We start from the raw sequence: 21,113 nt of genomic DNA, 5'->3' as shown, positions 1-21,113 counted from the left end.
ACACGCCTGAGTAGCGAGCTCCTCGGTCAAGAAATTGAGCGGTCGGTACCCCCGAGTTTGTTTCCTTGACAGCAAGGCTAACGGCGACGTAATCACGTGGGGGCAGAGCCAAGGGCAGTTGAAGATGATACCCAGCAAATAGGGCGTGGCTAAGCGGAATAGGGAGCCCCGCGGAGCTCATTTCTGGAGGCCAGGAAGGGGCTGGGCCCTTGGCGTTACGCGCTCGGGGCGGGGCTTCCTGGCCCAGAGTCCCGGCTACAGCGAAGGGGCGTGGTCAGGTCGGATGTCGGGGACGAGGTTAAGCCACAGCCAGAGAGGGCGGGGCCTAGCGATCCCGAACGCGGCTTGGGCCACCAGGGGCGAGTTAGGTGAAAAGGCCGGCCGGGCTTAGAGAGGAGAGGAGGCTTGGAGAACCCGCTGTGATGCGCGGGGGCGGAGTCTCGCGCGATCTGGGCGGGCGCTGCGTCGGGGGCGGGGCTTCGCGCCATTTGGGCGGACGCTGCGGCGAGGGGCGGGGCCAGTGCGCGCGCTCCAAGATGGCGGCGGCCAGTGCAGCCGGGCCGCCTACGAATGTGTTCCCATTCCGCGATGCCCGCGCCGCGCCGGATCAGGTACTGGAGGCCGGTCCGGTGGCGCACGGGCCCCTGCCGGTGCCTCTGGTGCTGGACAACGGGTCGTTCCAGGCCCGCGCAGGCTGGGCGTGCCCCGGGCCGGACCCGGGCCCCGAGCCCCGGCTGCAGTTCCGCGCCGTGTGCGCCCGTGGGCGGGGCGGGGCTCGGGGCGGGGCGGGCCCGCAGGTAGGCAACGCGCTGGGCAGCCTGGAACCGCTGCGCTGGATGCTGCGATCGCCCTTCGACCGCAACGTGCCGGTGAACCTGGAGCTGCAGGAGCTGCTGCTTGACTACAGCTTCCAGCATCTGGGTGTCTCCTCACAGGTGAAGGGCGTTGTGGGGTTAGGCTTGAGGGGAGGGGTGAGGTCGTGTCCCCGCTCACAACGCTCTCCGAGGGATAATAGTCACTCCAGTAGTTCTGAATGTCATTTAGTCATTGATTTAGTTAGTCGGTCAAATATTAGGCGCCTAACGTGTGTTAAGTCCTGTGCTAGGCGCTTGCGGTATGGCAGTGAGCAAAAACAACGCCCTTTTCTCTTGGAGCACATATTCGGGCTCGTTTGTTAATACATTAATTTATTATCAGATATGTATTGAGCATCTACTCTGTGTCAGGCACTTTTCTAGGTGTTTGAAATAACGTCCGTGAACGTGACACGAAATCTCCTGTGCTTATGGAGCGGGTGTGGAAAGTCGCTCTAGTATGAAAAAACAAACAATAAACGATAGAATTAAGTAGTATATTCTGTGGCATGATAGAAGGACAGGAGAGGGTTACATGTTTTCAATAAGATGGTTAGGGGGAGGACTTGGGAAGAAGGTGTTGTCTGAGCAAGGACTAAAGGAGATGATTGAGGGAGCGATCCTTGTGAATATCTGAGGGAATAGTATTCCGGAGAGAGGGCACAGCCAGTAAAAAGGCCCTGAGGCAGGAGTGTGCCCTAATCCTAACTGAGGGCAGCCAGAGTGAGGGGAAGGGTAGTCAGTGGAAGAGGAAGTCGGAGAGGTAATGAGGGGACAAGTCACACACCTTATAGGCTTTTACGCTGAGTGAAATGGGGAGCCGTTGCAGGGTGTTGAACAAAAAAGGGACGTGACTTATGTTCCAAAAGGATCACCATAGCTGCTGTATGGAGAATGGACTGGCCGGGGTCATAGGGTAGAAACAGGGAGACCAGTTAGAAGGCTGTTGCTGTTAGGAGGTGAGGGATGATGGTGACTTAGATGAGGAAGGAGTTGAGGATGCGGTAAGAAGCAGTTGGATTCTGGAGATATTTTGAAGATAGAGCCAGATGATTGGCTGACAGTTTGGCTGGGGCTTGACGTAAGTTGACCCTACTTTCATATTTTCCAAAGCAACTTCCAGGAGAGATGGGTGTTTTACAGTTGCTTCTGATCCAGTGTTTTGATTGGAGACCAAAAGCCAGTTGAGCCCTTGCAATAAGGATTTCTGTTTCTTTTTAGGCATTAAAAGGAGTATTCTCTTAGCACCTACCAATTTACTCTTTTCTTCCCAAGTAGGGCTGTGTCGATCATCCCATAGTTTTGACAGAAGCCGTGTGCAACCCACTGTATTCACGACAGATGATGTCCGAGCTTCTCTTTGAGTGCTATGGGATTCCTACGGTTGCCTATGGAATAGACAGCCTCTTCAGCTTCTACCACAATAAGCCAAAGAACCTGATTTCCAGCGGGCTCATCATTTCATCTGGATACCAGTGTACACATATTTTACCCATCTTAGAAGGGAGGTGAGTTGCACTTATGGCATTTGGGCACTGTTTTGAGAAGCATTCAGGAAACGTTTGTTGGGCACCTGATTTAAAGGTGGAGTGGAAAGAGCAAGGACAGGACCATGAACTGGCCTCTGGGCTTAGTTCTGACCTCCCTCACTGTGTGAGTATAGATGTCACTTCATCGTCCATCCTTTGTGACCTCCTGGATCGAGTTGGGGTGGATGGTCCCTGAGGTCCAAATCCATAATTCTAGAACTTTATGGTTCTGACTTAATGGTGAGATGGCTGACACCATACCTGTAAGCAGTAGGTACTCAATAAAAATGTTCTGAGTAAATTATTTAAATAGATTTAATTTAGACTGTTGTGTTCTGGAGTCACTTTTTAATAAGAAATTTTTAATTTTTTAATTTAAAGCTATTTAATGACAATTATTTAGACCTTTCTTTTTAACTACTGTACCTGGTACATAATAGGTACTTAATAGATGTTTTCAAGTTCTATAAAAGGTGAGGGTAGTTTCTGTCATGTTTAAAATCTTCTCGTTTTATAGCTGGGTTTTCGTTGTCTGTTAAAGAGACTAGTCTGGGGAGGGAGGGATAAATTGAGAATTTGGGATTAAAAGATGCACACTACTATATATAAAACAGATAAACAACAAGGATTTACTATATACACATAGGATTCAATATCTTGTAATAATCTATAATGGAAAAGAAACTGAAAAAGAATGTATATATAACTGAATCACTTTGCTGTACACCTGAAACACTGTAAATTAACTATACTTCAATAAAAAATTAAAAAAAGAGAGAGAGAGAGACTAGGCCAGCCTCCTGCTCTCCTGAGAAGGTTTCTCTTTGCATAGAGATAGAGGGTGTGTAAGTAGTGAGAGAAGACCTGGCTTCGGGATTGAAAGCCTGGGTTTGCAGCTCTGCTGAGGTTGAGGTACTTAACTTCTTCACTTAGTTTCCTAACATATAAACTTGGGAAAAACTGATTTCTCAGGGTTACCTTGAGAATGAAACGAGATAACGTAGGTGATGGCACTTTGTAAAACAGTCTGAATATTTAAGTGAAAATAAATGCTGTTGAATTTATTTATTCCCTGTAGTGGGAATTTCTCTTGAAGTTCTTACAAAAATTTATGAAGAGAAAAGTAATTCTTAGAAATTACCAAACACTCCTGCTATAGAGTTTTCTATCTTATATAACCAGAATATGCAGAAATTAAAAATAATATTGTTATTTTATGTTATGTTATATTGAGAGAAAGTGATTTTACCCAAAGGCTAAGAAATGATCAGATTGGGGCATATCATGTTCTATGCTGGCATCTGCTGGTGAGGTGTGATATAGCAGTGACATTTTAGTACACAGCAAATTCCTAGAGCTCTGCTCCTCTAACTTTCTCATATTGAGGAAAATAAAGGTACTCTGGTCCTCCTCCCCTTCACTTCATGTCAGAGGGACCTGGTTCTCTTAGGAGATTACAGTAAGCCAATGTGTATGTGATTACTTAATGTGTTTGCATAAGTAGAAGTGGAGTGTCTAGGGGAGAGATACTCAAACTGTGGCCTACACTAGAGGGACTTGGGAAGCTTGTCAAAATGCATATTCCTGGGGAAAAATGCATATCTCTAGGCCCTTCCCAGAGCAGATGAGTCCTTCCGAGATGCTTGCCAGGAAGTTATCTTCCGAGATGCTTGCCAGAAATTAGATGTTCATGTGACTGTTTGGATGTGCTCTAGGAATGCCTGCATTGGGTAAGAGGTTGCACTAAGGCAACTTTAAAGTTCCTTCCAACTGTTAGGTTTTATTTCCCCCAGCTGGTCAGTTGCCTCCTTATTAGTCTACATCAAACTATCCTCTGCACTAGTGCACGTGCTCCATATTCTCTCCTCCACATTGCCAAAAATTTCAGTGCTGTTTCCATCCCTTGGTTGTAGGTTGGATGCTAAAAACTGCAAACGCATCAACCTGGGAGGAAGCCAAGCAGCTGGCTACCTCCAGCGTCTCCTGCAACTGAAGTATCCTGGGCACCTGGCAGCCATCACTCTCAGCCGCATGGAGGAGATCCTGCACGAGCACAGCTACATCGCTGAGGATTATGTGGAAGGTACAAAGAGGATGTTTGCTTGCAGCTTTCGAATGTTGTCTACCTTTGGGGTGTTCCTTAAATTGTTCCCAGGGTGACTCTTTCGCTAACTTTTTTCCTCTTAGTACTTTTTAGCATTCCCTTCCCTTTTTGGTATTTGTTTTCCTAACAGACTTTTTCAATTAATTGATAATTTGCATATGTAGGTTCTTTTTCAACATTGTTTTGGCTACTCTGGTTCCTTTGCCTTTCCATATAAATATTAGAATCAGTTTGTCCATATCTACAAAAATGTTCTGTTGGGATTATGATTGAAAGAACATTAAATCTGTAGATCAGTTTGTGTATAAAACAACAACATTCTAAATGTAGATTCAGATATAATGTTAAATCCAGATTGGGGAGAATTGACATGTTTTTTTACTACGTTGAGGCTTCTAATCCATGAACATAGTATGTCTTTCCATTTATCTAGGTCTTTATTGATTTCTTTCATCAGCATTTTATAATTTTCAGTGTATACACTTGTACATGTTTTATTAGATTTATGCCTAATTATTTCTTTCCTTGTTTTTTTCATTTCAGTTGCTCATTGCTATTGTATAGAAATGCAATTAATTTTTGCATGTTTACCTTGTATCCTGTGACCTTGTGAAATTTACTAGTTCTAGTTTTTTGTAGATTCCTTGGGAATTTCTAGGTAGATGTGTCATCTGGGAATAGGGACATTTTTATTTCTACCTTTCCAATCTGTTTGCCTTTGTTTCTTTAGGAGTGGTAAGAGTAGACATTTTTGCCTTGTTCCTAATTGCTGATCTTGTGGTGGGGAAAGCCTTTAGTCTTTCCATATTAATTATATGATGTTACCTCTAGTTTTTTTTTTTTTAACCTCTAGTTTTTTTACAGATATTCTTTATCAAATTGAGGAAGTTCCTTTCTGTGCCTAGTTTTGCTGATCATTTTTATCATGAATGGATTTTGAATTTTGTGAAATGCTTTTTCTGCATCTGATATGATCCTATGGTGTTTGTGCTTTGGACTGTTCATATAGGAGAGTATCATGGTTGCTTTTCAAATATTGAACTAGCCTTGATTTGGGGGGGTAAACCCAACTTATTCATGTATATTATTTTTTAATATATTGCTGGATTCAATTTGGTAAATTTTATGAGGTTTTTGTGTATATTTATGAGGAATATTAATCTATACTTTTCTTGTACTGTCTTTGTCTTGTTTTGGTATCATGGCAATGCTGGTCTTATTAAATGAGCTAGAAAGTGTTCTTGTCTGCTTTCTGGAAAAGACTGTGTAAATAATTGATATTATTTTTTTCTTTAAATGTTTGATAGAATTCTCAAGTAGAACCATTTGAGCCTGGGGATTTCTTTTTCTGAATGAATTCATTTTCTTTAATAGAAGTAGGACTATTTCGGTGATTGCATTGGTGTCTTCTTTTTTGCTTTAGGTTTATTTTGCTCTTTTTTTCTAGTTTCTTAAGGTAGAAGCTTAGATTATTAAGATAACTTCTTTTTAATATAGGCATTTAAAGCTTGAATTTCCCTCTCAGCAGTGCTTTATCTGCATTTCACAGATTTTGGTATGTTATGTTTTCTTTTTTACTGAGTTCACATATTTTCCAATTTCGCTAAGCCTTTTTTATTTGGAACCATTGATTATTTAGAAATATATTATTTTATATCCAAGTGTTTGGAGACTTCCTTGTTATCTTTCTGTGGTTGATTTCTAGTTTAATTTCATTATGGTCAAAGAACTTATGTTGTCTGGTATCAGTTAAACTTGTGAAGATTTGTTTAAGGACCCAGGCACGAGCTGCTTTGGCGAATATTCCACATACACTTGCAAAGAATGTGTATCCTGCTGTTGTTGGGTGGAGTATTCTGTGATGCCATTTAGGTTCTATTGGTTGATGATGTTGTTCAGTTCTTCTATTCTCCTCTTCATTTTCCATCAAGCCATGTTGATTATTAAGGGTGTTGAAATCTCCGGGGATAATTGTGAATTTTCCCATTTCTCCTCTCAGTTCTGTCAGTTTTTGCTTTCAAGTGCCTGGAGCTCTTTTGTTAGGTAAACGTTTAGGATTCTTACTTCTTCTTGGCAATTGGTCTTTGACCATTATATAGTGTCCCTTTTTATCCCTTGCAATTTTCTTTGCTTTGAAGTCTGCTTGGACATTAACATAGCCACTCCAACTTTCTTTTGATTGGTGTGTCTTTCCGACCTTTTAATCTACCTGTATCATTATATTCAAAATAAGTTTTCTTAATAATTGGGTCCTTTCTTTTAAAAAAAAAGATCCCTCTGTCAGTCTCTATCTTTTAATCGATATGTTAAGACCATTTCCAATTAATTTAATTCTTCTTATGTTTGGGTTTAGGTCCACCATTTGATTTTTTGTTTTCTGTTATTCCTTCTCTTTGTTGTCCTTATTGCTCTCTCTTGCCTTTTTTGGGTTATTTGAACATTTGAAAATTTTTTTTGGTATTCCATTTTAATTTGTCTACTGTGTTTTTCATTGTATATTTCTCATGTAGGTTTTTTTAGCTGTTGCTCTAGAGATGACAGTAAACAGGCTTTTCACAGTCTTCTTAGAATCTCTGTTTTACCAGTTCAAGTGGAACATGGAGGTGTCAGCATGCCAGAGGCCCCCTTTTTTTTTTTTAACTTATTTATTTTATTTATTTTTGGCTGCGTTGGGTCTTTGTTGCTGCTTGCAGGCTTTCTCTAGTTGCTGCGAGCGGGGGCTACTCTTCATTGTGGTGCATGGGCTTCTCATTGCAATGGCTTCTCCTGTTGCGGAGCATGGGCTCTAGGTGCGCGGGCTTCAGTAGTTGTGGTGCGCAAGCTCAGTAGTTGTGGCTCGCGGGCTCCAGAGCACAGGCTCAGTAGTTGTGGCACACGGGCTCAGTTGTTCTGCAGCATGTGGGATCTTCCTGGACCAGGGCTTGAACCCATGTCCCCTGCATTGGCAGGTGGATTCTTAACCACTGTGACACCAGGGAAGTCCCCAGAGGCCCCTTTATCCTTCCTCCTTTAGTTGGACTTGTCTTCTGTGTCGCATCTACATACATTGGAAAGCCATCAGATGTCATGGTTTTTACTTCCAATTGTCAATGTATTTTAAGGAGCTCAAGAGGAGGTTAATCTACTATGTTTAATCAGATTTTCATCACTTCTGTTGCTTTCCCTTCATTTCTGGTGCTCTAGATGGTATCCTTTCTGTCTGAACAACTTTATTTAGCAATTCGCTCAGAGCAGGTGTGTTGGCATCGTGTCCAGGTCTTATAGCTCATTTCACCGATTGGGTGGCTTCAGAGATGGGATGGAGTGTGCTTCCTCCATCTTACCCGCACCTGGAACCCTGGTGCCGACTTTCTAATCTCAGTGCTATTAGTGTTTCCGTTTCCTAACTTCCAAAATCATTCTGTTGAAGAATTGCAGAAATGGCGGTGCCCTGATTACTATGAGAACAATGTCCACAAGATGCAGCTCCCGTTTTCCAGCAAGCTCCTGGGCAGCACCCTGACCTCCGAGGAGAAGCAGGAGAGGCGGCAGCAGCAGCTGCGGCGGCTGCAGGAGCTCAATGCGCGGCGGCGGGAGGAGAAGCTCCAGCTGGATCAGGAGCGGCTGGACCGGCTGCTCTACGTGCAGGTGACAGCGTACCCCCTAGGGTGGGACCTCAGCCTTGCTCCATAAAACACATCATGCATCTTTTTTTTTTTTTTTTTTTTTTGCTGTTCGCGGGCCTCTCACTGTTGTGGCCTCTCCCGTTGCGGAGCACAGGCTCCGGACGCGCAGGCTCAGCGGCCACGGCTCACGGGCCCAGCCGCTCCGCGGCATGTGGGATCTTCCCGGACCGGGGCACGAATCCGTGTCCCCTGCATCGGCAGGCGGACTCTCAACCACTGCGCCACCAGGGAAGCCCCATCATCATGCATCTTTTTGACCTGGGGTCAAGAAGGGGTCTGAGGGGGGGTCATCCATGTAGAGATCGTGCGTGTAGAGGACAGTGTAGCAGCAGGACCTGAGAGCTGTGGACCTGGCCTCATTGATTTATTTTATCCTTGTGGTCCCCTTTGTTTGATTTTTAACTTTTGGTGTAAGTGTAGCACACGTGATGCAAAGCACACAAGTCTTAAGTGTCCAGCTCAGTGAATTTTCACCACTGAAACATGTGATGTATCCAGGTCAAGAAATAGAGCATTACCAGCAGCCCAGAAGCCTCCCTCAGCCTCCTCTTAGTAACTTTCCCATCTCTTCTCACCCAGAAGCTAACATTTCTGACGTCTGTCCCCATAGATGAGTTTTGCCTGCTCCGGTGGTGCTGAGATGGTGATGCGTGGGAGCCCAGAGATAGCTGGGGAGGAGGGCTTCGTTGCGAAGCTTTGGTGATGGGGGAGGGGGTGGTTCCATGGGGGGGCAGGCTCAGGGAGCTCGGGGAGCCCTCTGCCGCCATCGTTCTCTGTCCAGTTTCTAAGTTCCGTCTCTCCTTCCTGTGCGTGATTGCCCCGATGCACATCTTTGAGGATGGATTGTGACTGCTCGGCTTGCAGGAGCTCCTAGAGGATGGCCAGATGGATCAGTTTCACAAGGCCCTGATAGAGCTGAACATGGACTCCCCGGAAGAGCTGCAGTCCTACATACAGAAGCTCAGTGCCGCAGTGGAGCAGGCGAAGCAGAAGATCCTTCAAGCAGAAGTCAGCCTCGAGGTGGACGTGGTGGACAGCAAGCCAGAGGTACTTCGGGCCTCGGGAGGGAGGTCCCGCGGGGTGGGGTAGAGCAGGGGTCCCCAACCCCGGGGCCGCAGAGCAGGAGGTGAGCAGTGGGCGAGAGGGTGAAGCTCCATCTGCCGCTCCCCGTAGCTCGTGTTACCACTGGAACCATCCCCCCACCGTCCGTGGAAAAATTGTCTTCCATGAAACCGGTCCCTGGTGCCAGAAAGGTTGGGGACCACTGGTGTAGAGAGAACAGCCCTTTCTGAGGGCGGGAGGAGTGTCTGGAGAAGGCTGACATCAAAGGGGTTGTGACCAGACTCGGGGGAAAGAGAGCAGAGTGGTGTGTGATATCTATGGGTCGGGGCAGGGATGGCACTGACCTTGTACCAACTGAAGTTCTGAGCCAAGGGGTTTCAGCCGGTAGAGCTCTGTCCCCCGGGAAGGGGATGTGTGCGAGTAGAGTAGGAAGAACATACACACGCCTATCGTGTGGCCCATCTTGAACCTGAACCTGCCCCTCTGATGGTTCCTGGGCAGTTAGTCATATGCCCCCTTAACTTTCTTCTGATCTTCTATTAAATATATCATGGTTGCTCTTTCATTCACCTCCTTTCCATCGCCATGCTCCCTAAGGACAGGGATCATGCTTCATGTATAGTTTAGGAATTTCTTACAGCCGCTAATAGCCATGCTCGATAAGGTATTTGTGGGTTGATTTAAGATCAGCCTTTTGTTAGTTACTAAACACTAACTCTTTGATCTTCTCTCTCCTTTTTGTTTCCCTGCCAGTGGGCTGTTAGTGTTGATGTGGCCAAAAGGGCAGGTGGCGGGGCTGAGATAGGATCCTGGGTAATTCATACCGTAGCACTGGGCCCTGCATGGTGAAGGGGCTGCCTGCAGGTCACACCTCGGCCCCAAGTCACTGGTTGGCTCTCCTGTCTCTAGAACTGGACGAAAGTGTTAATAAGTGGACACACTGTTGCTGAATCTGTCATCTCTAGAGTGCTAAAACAAAGGAACTTGTTCATTGCCGTATGACACTTGTGGGGCAAGATTAGCCAGTCCAACTGTTGATTTTTGTTTTTAAATCAACTTTACCTATACGTTTAGAAAGAAACAGTCTTGTGGAAAACTCCAGTTTGCTGCTGGGTGTAGTATGGTGCTTACCAGGGACCTCAAGGCCGTCCTTGGCTCGGCAGGCAGCCTACTTTGCAGTGACTGTGTCTCAGCTGGAGGCTGACTCTCGGTTCCTGCTCTCAGCCTCACCTTCCCCACCTCTCCGACAGGCTGTAGACCACGTGAGGACAGTGACTGGCCATGAGCATGCGTGACTGCTGAAGCAGATCCTGAGTCAGGCTGCCTCGGCACAGCGTACTGGATCACTGAGATCCAGGGTAGAAGTGCCTCGACCACCATCTTATTCTCGCACAGCGTCCCAGATCAGCTTCCAGAGAACTAGTGTGCCTTTTCTAGTTTGCTCCTTTTCAGGTCTGTGTTTCAGATTTGAGCGGTTGTTTCCTAGGATCCAGATCCACATTGCTTTTGTTGTTTATTCATCTGTACTCAGTTTTATCATGCTTATCAGCATGTCCACAAGATGTCAGCATCTTTATATCAGAGATGGACCACTAAGCCACATGCACGTGGGGGAGTTCAGATTTAAAAAGAAAAAAACAAGCAACTCTGAAGATGTGATTCCCAAACAGTCGGGGAACCCGTTTTTCCTTTTCTTTTTTCATTTTTCTCCATTTGTTACATGCCCTGATTCAATCACTCTTTATTCATTCGGCAGATACTTATTAAGTCCCTACTTTGTTCTGTGCTCTAAGGGAACATATTCAAATTTCTCTGGGCTTGGGGTGATTTTGAAATGCTGTACTTTAAAAGGTTTCCCTACGTACAACAAATTTGATGAATCGATCTGTCCCCAAAGCTTTAATGGTCAGGGTGATTGTTAGAGATTAGATCGATTACAGTAACATTCATGGAATAAATTTGGCCATGACATTGGCCAGCCAGTTCTACCTTTCAAAAAGTATTTGTTATATTTTCCAACAATATAATTCTTTTAGAATGGAGAGAACAGATTTATGTGGACCACAGTTCATATTGAAATGCAATCTAAGCAGTAATGGCTGCACTGGATTAATATAGATACATTTTTTAACTTCCAGTGTTTTCTAAAATCCATTTTTTCGGGACTTCGCTGGCGGTCCAGTGGTTAAGACGCCATGCTTCCAATGCAAGGGGCATTGGTTCGATCCCTGGTCGGGGAACTAAGATCCCACATGATGCACGGTGTGGCCAAAAACATAAATAAATAAAATCCATTTTTTCCTACAGACCAATCCATGCCAGCCCTCGGTATTCTGCAGGTATTCGAAGAGGATGTTGTAAAGGAGTAGGCTTCCTTTTGAATACTTTTAATATACTTTTAAAATTTTAAATACTTTTAATATACTTTAAAATACCTCCTAATGAAGTATTTAAACTAAAAGATGCTGATTTTGCATCGCTACGAGCGCAGCGTAAGGGGATGGGGAGGTGGGAGCACAGCTTTCGAGCACCCTTGTTTGTTGGAAAAGACAATGGGCCTAATACAGAAAGTGCTCTGGCCTGACGATCCCAGATCAGAGCTGCCCTTTGCTTGTTTTTATGCTGCTCCAGGCTGTTCCAGGGGACCATGCTGCATCCTCTCTGAGGGACTTTGGCAAACTTGCTCTGTTCAGTTCCAAGAGAACAGTCATGTTTACGTTCCCGCATGCCACCCAGTACACGTGGAGACCCTGGCAAACCCTAGGGGGAGAGAAACCAGCCATGCTAGAGAAATATGTTCTGTCTTAGATGCGTATTGTCGGCATTGAAATTACCAGCTTTGTTCCTCTCTGTGAATCATATGAATTGGGATAAGGAAAATATCTTTTTATCATTTTTAGTGAAACTAGAAATCATCTTATTTTTAAGGTGAGATGCTTTTGAATATAGCTAGATATGAAGGTGGATAATAATAGTTTTGTCACAGCTGAAGAAGCCTTTTGAAGCCCAGACGTTCTGCAATCCTCTTTATTCTAGAGAAATTTGAGGGTTGCCAGGGACTAGGGGTACAGAGGTGACTAAGACGCAATTCCTGTCCTCCTTGGTACCTCAAAAAATAGGGCTACAGAACCATACTCAGGCTGTAATAAAACTTATCAAGTGTGGTGGTAGATGTGTGTGGGAATACAGAAGGAGTTTTGAGAAAGGATTGAGGTGTTTGAGCTGGGCCCTGAAAGATTATTTGATTTCAGCAGATAGCAAATGAGGAAGGAAGGACATTTTAGATGGAAAGAAGCACACGTGCGGGGAGCAGGGCACATTGGGCACAGACAGCGTGGGAGATGAAGCTGGAAGGGAGGCCATGGCCACCTATTAAGGTCTTTATCCATCGCCCGGATACTATCCTTCAGACAGAGCCTTTGAAGTGTGCTGAGCAAGGCAATAATCTGATGAGATTTTATTTTAGGAAAATAACTGGCGGCAGTTGGGATGATGGCTTTAGGGAGAGGCAAGGCTGGAGGTGGGAAGGCAGGATTAAAATGTGTGTAGTCATCCAGAAGAGAGCTGATTTTTGTCAGTGGCCTGGAGTTTGTCAGTGGCTGTTGGGGTGGAAGGTGGAGGAGGACACACTTCCAAGGTCGGAGCCAAAGATCCTGGTGTCGTTCAGGAGTGGCAGTTGCTGATGATAACAGAACATGTGCCAGACCCTGTGCTGGGCGCTTGTGCAAGTATCATCTTGATTAATTTTCACAATTCCCTAAGTACTGTCTTCATTCCCATTTTATGAATAAGGAGACTGACATTGAGGCGAGGAAAGAAACGTGCCCAAGGTTGCACAGCTAGGAGCAGCGCAGCTGAGAGACCCGAGCAGTCCGGGTCTAGATTGTCTCCGGTCACTGAGGCTGGGTTGAAAGGCAGCAGGGGGAGGTGGCGCTGGGGACTGAGCTTAGGGCGACGATGAGCTGGCTTCTGAGCCCATCTCTGGAGTCTCTGTGGGACACCAGGCAGGACTGTCCAGGACCCAGCTGTGGAAGGACCTAGACTCACACAGGGAGTGGGGAAAGAAGAATGCCTGGGGAAGGCCACTGCTGAGGGGGTGGGTGGAATCGAAGGGAAGAGTGTTATGAGGGGTTTAAGACACCTGCTGACCGGTGACAGAGGGATGGCCTGGTAGCGGTCTGGGGCTCTCTCTGCTCCTGCCTCACCAGAAGCCCGTTTCACGTATCTGCTGCTACATAAAAAACACTCCACACTTAGCAGTGTGAGACAACAACCATGTTAATGTGCTCATGAATGTGATGTGTCAGGAGTTCAGACAGAGTGCAGCAGGGGACTCTGGGACCTCAGCTGGGAGGACTTGGACAATTGGGAACTGAACTCTCTGGAGGGTTTTTTCACTTCCCTGGCATCTGGACTGGGATGACTCAGAGGCTGGACCCCACAGACCTGAGCACCCACACGCGGCTCTCCGTGTGCTTGGGGCTTCTCAGCGCGGCCACTGACTTCCAGGAGGGAGCTCCTGGGAGGGAGGAGCCGGAGAGCATATGTCAAGGGGCTTTGCCTTATTTAAGAGTGACTTTGCGTTTTACCTTTGCAGCTGATATGAGTAGGTTCTAGGGAAGTGTAGTTAAGTACTCTGAATTGTGTCGGTAATTTACATTCGTCATAGATTCTGAGAGTGAGGAGGGCTCTCCTCTCAGGCAACCTTGGCGGTTGGTGTTGAATCTGCTCGAACCCTCCCAGGACGCCGTCTCATCAGATAGTCCTCTCTACAATAGCTGTCACTGTTAGAGCCTCCTTCCAGGGAATGCAACAGAGTTCCTTCCTGAAACTTCTCCCCTTTGAGTCCGGAAGGTACAACTCATCTACCTTTCATGTGGGAGGATGACAGATGCCCGAGGACATCATCCAGAATTATCCCCCCACCCTCCCAATTTCATTTGTTCAGGTCAAAATTAAAGGTGTCCTAAACCCTCAATTAGGAACCGTGCTGGCATGTCTAGGCCCCACCCAGGGTCATTGTCATGGAAGAGGAAAGCCTGTTCTGCAGGCCTCCACATATGGGAGGCATTGGGCCACCTTGGAGCCTTTAGTCACATCCCCAGCCCAGTGGACCTGCCCTCAAGGGAACTGATTGCTAAGCCTGTTAGTGTTGGCACATATGTTTATTAATTATTGAGAGATTGACTTTATTTTGCCCATAGTCTAAGCTGCTTTGTAGGACACCAGCTCTCACACCCTCTCCCCCAGAGCTCTGTGCGTGGTGGTGTGACAGGTGCAGGCAGACAGTCCTCCCCGGGGCGCCAGGCTGGAGCTGCCCCTCAGAAGCCTTCAGAGAAGGTGGGAGTTGATGAGGCTTGCCTCAGTGGGAAGGGGAGGGGATAAGAGCGAAGCTCATCCCTGGCTTTTTAGTCTTTTAATCTTGTGTTCACGTGTGTTCCTTTTTTTAACAGTTCAGAAACTTTTTCATAGTTTTTATGTGTGGATGTACTTTTAGGACGTTAGGCAAGATCCCAGTTCTTTTTGGTGACAGTGAACTCATAGAACTAAGGCTCGCTGAATTACAGGTTCTGTCCACTTGTGTTTCTTCTCTTCTCAGACCCCTGACCTGGGGCAGCTCGAACCATCTCTGGAAGACGTGGAAAACATCAACGATTTCGAGCCCTTGTTTTCGGAGGAAACGCCCGAAGTGGAGAAGCCGGTGACCACGGTCCAGGTTGGCCTCCCGTAGCCTCCACCTTGCTTATGCTTTGAAGCTTAACATAAATGACCAGTCAGGTTTAGTCTGCTTCTTTAGGAATACTTTTCCCTAAAATACCAGTTGTATTTTCTAGAAGGGAGAGTCCCAGTACCGAAAGCTTCCGAAGTCAGGGTTTTTTTCCCCGCTGTGGTGATTGTTTGGGGTTCCAGCACTAAGCTCCGTGAATCTGTGAGAAACAATCTCCTCGGTGGAAGCATTTGGGCAACTAACTGGGGACTTTAGACCCGAAGACCAGCTTCTAATGATTTTATTTACATTTAAGCCAGTGTCATAATGCTTCATCCTCATTTGGGTCTGTGTTTCTGTCATTACAATGGCAGCCAGGTAGACTGGCGTGAGGCTGAGACACACCTGGGAGAAGGCCTTCTCGGCTCTGTGGGCACTGGGGACTGAGCCAGGCACTTGGTCTTCCAGTACCAGCCTTTCTCAGCTGCTCTTCACCAAGTCTCTTTCCCTGCATCTCAGGGACCATTTCATGAAGCAGTTGTGTAGCGGTTTATAATCCAGAGGTTGAAGAAGGTAGAAAATGGAATTATCAAATCAAGAGAGTTGGGGAGAGGTTATTCTGGCACAAAAGACAGAAGCTATGTTGGAATAAGAAATGCAGTTAGAAGAAACTGGCAACTGGGATGTTTGTTCTCATGGCCTAAAAATATCTTCTAAACCTTGGGTTTTTAAAGCCCGTGTTTAACTTGGCAGCATATCATCAGCTGTTTGTTGGGACAGAAAGAATTCGAGCTCCAGAAATTATCTTCCAGCCGTCTCTCATCGGGGAGGAACAGGCTGGCATAGCTGAGACCCTCCAGTACATTCTGGACAGGTGAGGCTGAAACTTCTTTCTTTTACGTCTATTTTCCTGAACCATTTCCTTGAATTTTGAATTGAACAGTGGATTTGTTGGCCGGGCATCTCCTCTTCATTGACTTGCTGCACTCAGATGGTATTCTTTCTCTCTCACCAAGCGTGGCACAGAGTTAGGGCTCTCTAATTCATTTCTGAACGTGTAAATGCTTAACGTGTAAATGCTTGATTTGAGGAGCTTTAAGAGTTTCTTTCAAAAATTTGGGCAACATGATATATGTGCATTGGCTTTCCTATAAATCTTCACAGTATTGCAGACTAGTGATTCTAAATCACCCTAAAAACGTGCAGAACTTAGTTTTTTCCCTACCTTGCATTTTATTTATTTAAGAGTTTGCATTTCTACAAGAACATGCCTCCCCCGCACCCGTTTATACAGGTATCTTCCTGCAGTGTGAGTTTTCCTAATACAAGTTGGACAAGTGGGGAACACGATTTTGTGGTACTCTGGTTGCTATTGGTTAAAACAGGGTGGAAACTTACACCTAGCAAGGAAGAAAAGCCATTGCAGCTACTTAGAGTGGCTTTGAGTTTTGTCTAGCAGTAGGTGGGAAAGTGAGCAAACATAAATAAGATAAAACTAGTAGTAAAAAAAAAAAAAGCACAAGTGGAGAGATGGGTCCTCAAAAGGAGAGGCAGAACTTCTGGGGGTGATAGAAATGTTCTGTATCTTGGTTGTGGTGATGGTTACTGTGTAATGGTTACTGCTGCTGATGGGTATATAAATTTGTCAGACTTCATCCAAATGTATTTAAAGTAATCCTCAATTAAAGTCAGTTTTTTAGAAAAACATGTGTTAGAAGGGCATAATATTTTAATCATGCTAAGGAAATGGATTGACCATTCAAATTAAGGTTTTGGCTAGCTATTTGGAATTCTGTAAAGACACAAATGAAAAATGGAAGGCTTTTTTTTTTTTAACTTTTTGCGGAGACATTATCTGTTCTGTACTGAGAGCTTGCATTTCCACATCCATATTCTCTTCCAATATTCAAGTTGGAGGGACTAGAGCAGAGGAATCGTTTTGTCCCCAGGTACCCAAAGGATGTTCAGGAGTTGCTGGTTCAGAACGTTTTCCTCACTGGCGGAAACATGATGTATCCTGGGATGAAGGTCAGAATCGAGAAGGAGCTGTTGGAGATGAGACCCTTTCAGTCTTCCTTTCAGGTACCAATTGTCCGTGTAACCAGCTGTTTTGAAAATAGCCTTAATTATTTGTTTTCTGGTTACAAAAGTAGTAAAGTGTAAATGAGAAAAATTACTTGATAATTCCATCATCCAGAGATAGCCACTATTAACACGTTTGTGGCTTTCCTTCTGGTCTTCAATCTATGTTTAATTTTCTTTTTTTTTTTTACTTTTATTTATGTATTTATTTATTTAATTTTGGCTGTGTTGGGTTCGTTGCTGTTTGTGGGCTTTCTCTAGTTGTGGTGAGCGGGGGCTGCTCTTCGTTGCGGTGAGTGGGCTTCTCACTGCAGTGGATTCTCTTGTTGCGGAGCGTGGGCTCTAGGCGCATGGCTTCAGTAGTTGTGGCGATGGGCTTAGTTGCTCCGCGGCATGTGGGATCTTCCCGGACCAGGGATCGAAACCGTGTCCCCTGCATTGGCAGGCAGATTTTTAACCACTGAGTCACCAGGGAAGCCCTATGTTTAATTTTTAAAGCAGAATGGAAATCGTATTTTACGTAGTTCTTTGTTTTAATTGACAAAGGAAGGCCTGCATATAGTAAAAGTTCAGAGAGTACAAAAGAGTGTACATTGAGAATAAGGCATTCTCTAGGAGACTGGCTGGGGAGATTTTTCTTTCTTTCACGTATTTTCTGCACATTTGAGTGTATACTGCTTTGTAACCTGAATTTCTTAACCTGTCCTGAGCATTTTGTCCCGTGTCATTATTCTTCTAAAATACTTTAAAAAATGACTGTATGGTGTGGTTGCCCCACAATTTATCTACCAAATTCCCAATCACCAAGAAACATGGTCTGAGCTCCTGTTGCAGACCAGGCACCTTGGGATGCTGAGATGTCCTAGACACCAGATGCCCTGGCCCCAAGGAGCTTGCTGTCCGAGGGGGCAGCAGTCAGATGAATAGGCCGGGATAACCCACAGCATGAGGGGCATACAGACGTAGGCACCTAGGGAAGGCTTCTTGGAGGTGAGTCTTCTGAAGATGAGGAGGTGTTTGCCAGGTAGAGAGTGTGGAGGGCTGTGGGGTGGAGAGAGCACTCCGGACAGGGCCTAGCAGGAGCAAAGGCTCGGGGGCCGCGAACTTGTTGAGTGGTGAGCAGCTGGGTGTGGCTGGGGCTCATGGCTGTGAAGGGGGGTGGGGGAGGGGAGTGTGCAGGGCACACGTGGTACAGAGCTTCCGTGTCCTGCTGGGGGCTTGGCTGTGGCCCCCTGTGCCGCACGATGTGTTGTGCGTTCAGGGTGTGGTCTCTGGGCTTCGGTCCTGACTCCGGCCCCGCCGTCACTGAATTTTGCCAGGCCTCAGTTTTCTCCGCAGTATGGAGGAGATCGTCCTGGTGCCTGTTACCAGCATTCAGCGCGCCTTGCCTGTCAGGTGCTCAGCACAGAGCCTGCGTGTGATAAACAGACATCAGCTGCTGTGCTGAGGGTCCCAAAGAACACTCCAGGTTCCACGATTCGCTAGAAGGACCCACAGGATTCAACATGTAGTCCTCATGGTTTATCACAGTGAGCACTTCTCCGGTGCAAGGAGTAGAGTGAGCGCCTTACACTCGTTCTGTCACCGACACTCTCTAAGCCAGAGCGGTCGGGGCTTTTGTGACCCTGATTTTGTTGATGGTCCCTTCTCGCAAGTCTCACCCTCATCCTCCTCCATCTGTGCTGATTCTACCTGCCCTTTACTTCAGAAAGTTCCAAAACCACCATTCCATCCTGGGACTTCCAGGGGTGGGGCAGGGAAGAGGGAGGTGGGAGGTCAGACAGGCGACTCCAGAGGAGGGGAGGCCCGACCTGAGCTGGAACGCGGTCCGCCCAGTGCTCAGCTCAGCCTCGTTGAGGGGCACTCATAGGGCTGCTGACCCCGGCCTTGCTCCCCTAATAAGCAGTGGAAACCGAGCGCTGGCAGCATCATGGAGAGCCCAGGTCAGCCTCTCTGCTCTCATTTCCCCTGAGGCTCCTTTGCCCCCATGGCCAGAGCCACCTCGCATCAGCCTCTGCTTCCCTCTGCTGGCAGAGAGGGGATCAGGTCCAGGAAGGCCTTCCCTCCAGGTCTCTCCACCTGACGGCTTGTGGTCTACAGCATGGGGCAGGAGGCAGGGCAGCTGGTCCCTCTCCCCCCCAGAGCGGCAGGTCTGACGTTGGTAGAGTAGCTGCTAACCACGTACCCGCTGAGGTCGTGTCTGGTGGGCTCTGCATGTTTGCGCGATTTCTTGAAGAGTCTGGAGCATTTCACTCAGCTCTCCTTGGAGGGTGCAGAGGTAGTCCTGCCCCGTCTTGGAATTAAAGGGGGCCCTCCTGCGTGTGTATTTCTGGGGATAAAATGTAGGGGCTGTAGCTGGCCTTGCTGAACATTCAGTCCTCAGACCCTGATGGGAGACGCCCGTCCAGTGACTGCTCATGTTTCAGGTTCAGCTGGCCTCGAACCCTGTGCTGGATGCCTGGTATGGTGCTCGCGACTGGGCCTTGGACCACCTGGACAACGAGGACGTCTGGATCACCAGGAAGGAATATGAAGAGAAGGGAGGAGGCTACCTCAAGGAGCACTGTGCTTCCAACGTGTACGTCCCCATCCGCCTGCCCAAGCAGGCTTCGCGCTCCACAGAAGCCCAGGCATCCGGCAAGGGCTCGGGGGCCAGCGGAGGCGGGGCCGGCGAGCAGGCATAGCAGATGGGCCCCTCCAGGGACCTTGGGCCACATCGGCCAGTGTGACAGGACAGTGACTCTGCCAGCTGTGTCTAGCCCGAGTCTGCTGGGAACATTTGGCTACAAGATGGATTTCTCCTGGGGAGAACAGTTTAGCGCCACTGGGAGTGACCCTCTGCACCTGTGTTCTTTTGGGGGCGTTGGCGGTGAAGGGACTTTAGGTGGCCTGCTGCCTTTGCTGAGCCACGGATGAGCCATAGCCTTCACTTCCCGCAGCAGTGAATGAAGACAGGGTGGGGGACAGAGGTGTACAGTCTGCACAGGCTTCCTTCTTACCACATTTTAAAGCCTTTCTTGTTTTTTAAAAAAAATCCTTTAAATTTTATATTGTCAGTGTAGATAGTCTTCTAAATTTATTCCAAAATTGTGTGAATGCCCAGCAGATGGAGTTCTTTCACATACAGGTAAAAAGGTAACATTTGTATCCTAAGAACAATCAACCACGAACTCTTAGGGGCTAGAAATATTTCCCTCCTTCTTCTATTTCTGCTTAGAAATAAGGAAAAGGGGACCCAAAGAGGGGAACCGGATAGTACGAAGTCACTCCGTTAGGGCCTGCCCGGTGCTCACTTCTGAATGGACAGGTGTGGGGCTAGTGGCCTGACTCTTGTTTGTACTTTCTTTGCTGGAAACTTTTCCACGATGTGAGGCCTTCCTACAGTTTTTAAAACTTCTCTTCCTGTGAGTGTGTTGGCTGCTTAACTTTTCAGGTCTTTCCGAAGAGAGAAACAGACTGGAAAAGGTGAACCGTGGAGCCTTTTCAGTTTAGCCACAACCTCACATTCCCTGGACCTTTGCAGCCTCATCGTAAACAGACAGATAACCCCTCTCTTATACAGAGATTGCTTGGTGAGAATTTTAACTCTCAAACATACCCAGTGCTTGAGCCCAGAAGGCTCCAGAGCTGCTAGCGTCCTTGTCACAGAAGCCGTACGTTTAAATCCCAGGGGATGTCTGGCCCAGCCCTCTGAGCAGGCCACTTCAGAACCAGTCTGCTGCTGCAGTTCACCGAGGACGGTCACCTGCATCTCCAGCTCTCGGGGCTTCGAAACCGAAGACCGGGAAGGGCCAGTGGTGGCGGGAGATCCAGGCTGACTCAGGGCCCCCCACGGCCCTGCTGGGGAGCCCCAGGCCGTCCACGGCTGGGCCTGAGGCCCGGTGAGATGGGGAGAGCAAACGGGAGCTGCCGAGAAAGGACAGATGCGAAGAAGGCAGGCCCGCCTCCTGGGAGAGGTTTCCATATCAGGTTTCTGGGGAGAGGAGTTGTGCTGACTGCCGTAGGCCTGGGGAGACAGGGGTCTTTCTCCCATAGTCAACATTTTAAACAGCCTGAACAGCAGTGATGAGGTGGAAGGATTGCCCTGGAAGTCTAGCCTTGGTGAGGAAG

At 47.1% G+C, this 21,113-nt stretch overlaps 1 protein-coding gene across 1 annotated transcript; it reads left to right on the top strand.

The window, feature by feature from the left end:
* Window positions 1–501: 501 nt before the first annotated feature.
* Window positions 502–20,677, top strand: ACTR5 (actin related protein 5). Its single transcript, XM_027078310.1, has 9 exons — window positions 502–935; window positions 2,133–2,362; window positions 4,297–4,466; window positions 7,897–8,114; window positions 9,017–9,199; window positions 14,814–14,930; window positions 15,656–15,795; window positions 16,871–17,003; window positions 19,430–20,677. Exons 1-9 carry the CDS (start codon window positions 537–539, stop codon window positions 19,685–19,687), a joined length of 1,848 nt encoding a protein of 615 aa, XP_026934111.1. The 5' UTR covers window positions 502–536; the 3' UTR covers window positions 19,688–20,677.
* The last annotated feature ends 436 nt before the right edge of the window (window positions 20,678–21,113 follow it).

This window comes from Aethalodelphis obliquidens, unplaced genomic scaffold (assembly GCF_003676395.1).
Source record: "Aethalodelphis obliquidens isolate GAN/ISIS:26980383/991018 unplaced genomic scaffold, ASM367639v1 scaffold42, whole genome shotgun sequence".
Classification (NCBI taxonomy): Eukaryota; Metazoa; Chordata; class Mammalia; order Artiodactyla; family Delphinidae; genus Aethalodelphis; species Aethalodelphis obliquidens.
The sequence above is the reverse complement of the archived record's forward strand: the minus strand, read 5'-3'. Positions and strand labels throughout refer to the sequence as shown.

What these genes read in the sequence shown, in the direction of transcription:
- ACTR5 (XM_027078310.1), top strand. Translation starts at nt 537, where the DNA reads ATGGCGGCGGCCAGTGCAGCCGGGCCGCCTACGAATGTGTTCCCATTC. An exon ending in CGCTGAGGATTATGTGGAAG is followed by an intron (nt 4,467 to 7,896) that starts GTACAAAGAGGA and finishes ATTCTGTTGAAG; the next exon opens with AATTGCAGAAATGGCGGTGC. An exon ending in CCTTTCAGTCTTCCTTTCAG is followed by an intron (nt 17,004 to 19,429) that starts GTACCAATTGTC and finishes CTCATGTTTCAG; the next exon opens with GTTCAGCTGGCCTCGAACCC.